This window comes from Contarinia nasturtii, unplaced genomic scaffold (assembly GCF_009176525.2).
Source record: "Contarinia nasturtii isolate CC-2019 unplaced genomic scaffold, AAFC_CNas_1.1 Cnas_scaffold_1488, whole genome shotgun sequence".
NCBI classification, from domain to species: domain Eukaryota; kingdom Metazoa; phylum Arthropoda; class Insecta; order Diptera; family Cecidomyiidae; genus Contarinia; species Contarinia nasturtii.
The window spans coordinates 1-6,105 of NW_022198824.1; the positions used below are offsets into that span (position 1 = coordinate 1).

The following is a 6,105-nucleotide window of genomic DNA, read 5'->3' on the forward strand; positions in this document are numbered from 1 at the left end:
CAGAGCTTTTGTAAATATGTCGGCTATCATTTCGCTGGATGATATATGTTCCAGATTGAACAAACCCCCTTCATAGTTTTCCCTGATAAAATGATATCGAATATCAATATGCTTACTGCGTTTGTGGAATTCGGGGTTTTTGACCAATTTTATCGCGCTTAAATTGTCCATGAAAAAAATGGCCTTTTTCACTTCGTTCGGTATAATTTCATTGATAAAACGAACAAGCCACACCAGTTCCCTCGTAGCTTCCGATGCTGCAATATATTCAGCCTCCATTGTCGAAATTGATACGGATTTTTGACGTTCACTGCTCCAACTGATTAGGTCTGATTCCAGTTTGAACGCATATTAACTGGTCAGCCACTTCTTTTCTTTGGCGAAAACAGGGCATACACTTGAGCGAAACTTTCTTAACTGCTTTACGAACACCGATCATCCAAAAACGTTGTCTAATATACTGCATGCATAACTGAGTGCCGCCATGTAAGGTACGTCGATGCGCTTCTACTACCAATAGATGTGAAAATCTACAATCATGATGCAATATTATCGGATGCTTCGTATCAAAAGACATCATAGAACGCTTTATACGGCCACCAACACGCAACAAACCATCACCATCAACGAATGGTGACATTTTCACTATTATTGAATCACGCGATAAACTTTTACCATTTTTGAGTAGCTCAATATCTCCGGCGAAATATTTTTGTTGATGGTATTTAATCCAAATCGCTTGAGCCTCCAAGTAATCGGCATGGGCAATGAAAGTTGAACAGACTTTCTCTTTGGTTTTTATCATTCTTATGAAAGCCAAAACTCTAGCAGTAACACGAACCAACCTCATCATCGAACTACAACGATCCAACAACAATTCTGTTGTTACATCATTCACTGTAACTTCAATTCGCGGCACAGTTTCAACTCGAATAATAGCACATGCCTGAATTGCTCTTGACTCAGCTACTGTAGCCTCTTTGACACGTTGATCAACGGTAAAACTGCTAACTGGCCAATCTGAATATGGTTTCGACAGCCAGTGTGGTCCATGGAACCAAAGCGAATTTCCAACTAATTCACTTGCAAATAAGCCTCGTGAAGCCAAATCAGCAGGGTTGTCATTTGTACGCACATGCTTCCATTGCGCTCCCTTTGTACATTCTTGGGCTTCGGCAACACGATTACCAACAAATGCCTTTAAGCCAGATGGACACTTTGACAACCAATGTATGACTATGCTTGAATCTGTCCAAAGAGTCAATTTACTCATTGACACATCATGAACACTACAGATTTGTTGACACATTTGCGCCATCATCAACGCTCCACACAACTCCATACGTGGTATAGTCATACCCTTTAGTGGTGCAACTCGAGTTTTCGATGTTATCAGATTACATTCAATTGCAAATCCACTTTCTACTCTGGCGTAAAAAGTCATTCCATATGCACTGTTCGACGCGTCTGAGAAACCATGAATTTCAATGGATTTCTTTGGTGAAATTCCAAGCCATCTTGGCACAGCAATTTTATTAACATCAATCATCGTACTTTTTAAATCAGTCCAACGATTCTGAAGTTCCAATGGTACTATGGTGTCCCATTCAACTTTGCTTTTCCACACATCCTGTATCAGAATCTTACCCAAAATTACAATCGGTGCCAACCACCCAATAGGATCATATAACTTCGCAACCGCGGACACTATATTTCGTTTTGTAGGTGGTAGATCTGATAAATTAGTGTAATGATAACGGAATGCATCTTCCGCAATTGACCATTTCAAACCAAGAATTGAACTTTCATCACAAAGATCAAAATTTACTGAACTTACTGCGCCGGCGGTAACACCAAGTACCGACCTCATGTGTGCACTATTTGTGGCCCATTTTGCCAAAGGAAAACCACAACTCATTAACATCTCATTCAATTCTTGGTACAATTTCTCCGCATCCAAATCAGTATCTGCGCACAAAGTACCATCATCGACGTAGAACGAATTCAACACTGCTTTTGACGCTAATGGATACTTATGCCGATGCTCCAAAGCACAATACCTCAAAGTGGCGACACAACAATATGCACTTGATTTTAAACCATATGTTTGCCTTTTCATACGATAATGCCGCAGCGGTTCATTCTCATTTTCGCGCCAAACAATTCGCAAATAATCACGTTGATTTTCTGGCACTAAGACTTGACGATACATCTTGGTAATGTCCGTAGTTAATGCAACACCATATTTACGAAATCGCATAATAATTATATTCAAATCATCTTGACAACGAGGTCCATTTAATAAAATATCATTGAGAGATACACCCGTTGTAGTCTTAACAGAACCGTCAAAAACAACTCGAAATTTACTTGAATTTGCAGCATGATGCGGTATGTAATAGACATCCTCTTTATATATCTCATTCAGCGGAACCAACTCCATATGGTCCAAATCAATGAATTGTCGAATATCTTTGATGTAATTCTCTTTTAACCTTGGATCTTTGCGAAATCGTCTCTCATTTTGTAATTGACGTGCTATGGCTGCACGCAAAGAATTGCCCAATTTAGGTGGATTGTCCATAATTGGCATCGCAACTGAATACCGACCGTCTTCAGCTCGCTTTATAGTTTCGCTGAAAATTTGTTCACAACGCGCTTCCTCGGACGTGAGAAGCGATTTTTCTTTCACAGCATCAACCCTCCACAATCTTTCCAAATTGTCGGCGATGCGTTGACAATCAGCGATTGCAAGATGCGACAAAGAAGCAAACTTTTGACTTGATGGTAATGCTCCATAAACAATCCAGCCAAATGTAGTGCAGCTCACCACTGGACGATTCGAATTGTTATGATCTCTTATAATTTTGTTACCTTGAATGCGTGCCATAAATTCTACGCTTAACAAAATATCAATATCATCGGGCATATTAAATGTCTCATCTGCTAATGGCAAGCCATCCAAATGATTCCAGTCTGAAATATCGAACTGAGTTGGTGGTAATTTACCCGAAACCACACTCATAACACCAGCTCTAATCCATTCACCAGTACTCGAACCGCCGTCCGCTGGTGAAATTTTCAAATCAACAAAAGTTTTTGAGTCAATACCACATCGGCCGGCACCCTCCATTGGCACAGACAATTTTCTTTGCTCAAGATCTAATAGCTGCTGTAAACGCCGTGAAATCATACACATGTGTGATCCACCATCAGCCATCGCTCTGACCTTAACTTCTTTGCCAAATTTATCTGACGCTAACACTCTCAACGTCGCAATTAATGATGCATCAATATCCGTATTAGCCGGCGATGATTGTACCAAGGTTAACACCGTTGCTGGTTTTTGTTGCTGAGGGCATAATAACTTATTATGAGGTTGCCCACAAATTCTACAATCCGAAATACTACAGGTGTCCTTTGAATGACCTCTTCGCAAACATTTCACACAAATATTCAAGCTTTGTAAACGCTGCTCTCTCAGATCAATCGACATTCTTTCAAAAGACCGGCAATCATATAGCTTATGCAAACCGTTACAATGAAAACATGCACGCTTCTTCTTAATCTTACTTGGATCATGCTTATAATTCGACTGTTGTGAAGTTGCCGGCATAGCTGTTATCGCCGGCGCATTCGATGCAGATTCTGGACCTCTAAAATGTCCTCGACTTGAAACAGGTCCACTTTGACTTGAATGACCTTGAAATGACGAATAAAAATGACTGGTTTTTTCAATTCTAACTGCAAAATCTGAATCCATACTGTCAGCTCGTTTTCTAATAAATTCCAGTAATGGTTGTACCTTTGCAATAGTTTTTTGATCTCGTTCTAATGACCATAAACGAATTGACTCACCATCCATTTTTCGAATTAATAACGGTACCAAAATTGGATCCCAATGTTCGACACGAATATTATATTTTGGCAAAGAATATAACAAATTATTCGTTTTATTAATCAGCGCAATTAACGCCGACCTAGATGGTGTCTCTACACACGGCATGTCAATAAATGATAAAATAATGCTGTTCACAATTTTCCTCTCATTGTCATATGCATCACACAACTTTGCCCAAGCTTGTTCATAATGCAAATTCATACCGTTAACTGTATTGTAAGCCTCTGACTGTGGTGCCAGATGAGCCATCAAATGATAAAACTTTGTTGAGTCGGTCATATCCGTTCGACGATGAAAACATTCCTCAAATTGTGCTTTGAACTGTGGCCAATCATTGTCTTTGCCGCTAAACTTTTCAATTTCCATCTTCTTGACCTTGACACCCTGATCTTGAACATGCGGTGCAGTTGTATGCATTGTGCTATTCGATTGGTACGAGATATCTGCGGTTGTCAACTCATTGATTCTTTTTTCTAACAAACCATTTAGCGATGAATGCAAACCATCTACTTTATCCATCAATTTTTGGTGTTCAATGATGTCCTTTGCTGACAAAACTTGCGATTTGGTCGACTCTTCAAAAAATCGTTGATAATACATACTAACCAATTTTAATTGGCTATTTAACGTTGACAATGGGAGCGATTCAAAATCATCACCATGCACCACAGAAAGTATTCTTTCCAAACCAACAATACACATGTGCTTGGCATCATAATTTTTAACCTCTCTTTTTTTCTTTCTGTCATTTGCTTCGCCGGCGATTTCATTTGAAAGAGCGTCTTCAACGCTTGTGTCATTTATTTCCAGAATATCAATCGAATTCCGTTCTGTGCGACGCTTACCTTTGCCCATTTTAATGTAATAATTTGTCCAAAAACAAAACAAAAACGAATCAATGACACTGAACTATGGTGTTCATGCACTTGTAACGACGACAAAAGTCTCACGCAATAAAAAAAATATTTCAAAGATACCGTACTTTGGCGTACGTGCACTTTAAGTATTGATCTCAATTTCGACTATTTAATTGATGGAAAAATATCTCAAAGATAATTAGAATAATTCACTTTGTGCTGAAAAATTCAATGTCTGTCACACTGTGGTGTGTGCTCTCTCGATCACAAAAAATTACCAAGTTCGAAACTGCGCAATTGCAGCACAATCACCTGTATACGGTGTACAGTTATGTTGCCAAAATGAACAAAAAATGCTAAGTTTGTCGCGCACTGTGGTGTGCACACAACTTTTTTTTTTTTTTTTTCGAAAATATGAACAAAAATCGCTGTTTGTAACACTATGGGGTGCATACAAACACGAAAACTTGAAATTAATTTGCAAAATTAAATGACCTTTAAAGCCACACTATGGTGTGCGTGCCCACTAAAATTCCAAGAATTTTAATTGCAAATCGATTCTCAAGTAGATTCGAAGGACCAATAAATGAAACTCAACTAGTTGAATGTTCAAAGTATACTAAATTTATTGAAAGTGGTGCGAGCACACCGCACCGACTGACAGCAACATCGGACGGGTGTGCAAAGATGCCAAGAGGCTTGGCCATTCATTGCGTAGCTCACCAAGAGATGGTGTTACCAAACTAAACATTTTAAGTTAAATCTGTTCGTTCCGAACACCGGTCGTAGAACGTCGACTTTCCATATCTCCCGCATGATCTGCGTCGCTATATGCTTTTAATTGCGTTTTTCTTCCGTTGAGATATAACAAACCACACTCAATCGTTCCGGCCAAATATCTAAAAATGCGTTTGACTGCTCCCTCATGCACAATAGTTGGTTTTTCAAGATATCTGCTAACGATGCCGACTGCGTGTGTTATGTCAGGCCGTGTTGCTATAGATAAATACATTAAACTACCAATCGCCTCTCTATAGGGGTACTTGCTTGGCTCGGATTGAATGGATCCATGCAAAACTTGACTTTGATCACTCGGTGTTGTTACAGAATTACACTGATCCATATGAAATCTCCTCAGCACTCTTTTTGTGTATGTCGATTGGTGCACAAAAATTGATCCATCGTTTCGTTGATTTATTTCGAGTCCAAGAAAAAGTCCAACGTTCATGAATTTCATTTCAAATTGTTTCTTTAAAAAATTGATGACATTTTCAATGCATGTAACGTTATCACTCGCAATAATGCCGTCATCAACGTGAATTGCAAGTATTGTCAACTTATCGTTTT

General features: G+C 39.0%; 1 protein-coding gene across 1 annotated transcript; it reads right to left on the bottom strand.

Moving 5' to 3' along the window:
• Positions 1-615: 615 nt before the first annotated feature.
• On the bottom strand, positions 616-4,756 carry LOC116346247 (the record flags this gene model as incomplete). Its single annotated transcript, XM_031776186.1, has 1 exon — positions 616-4,756. A coding segment is annotated over exon 1 (4,141 nt), but the record flags the coding sequence as incomplete, so codon positions are not given.
• Positions 4,757-6,105: the final 1,349 nt, after the last annotated feature.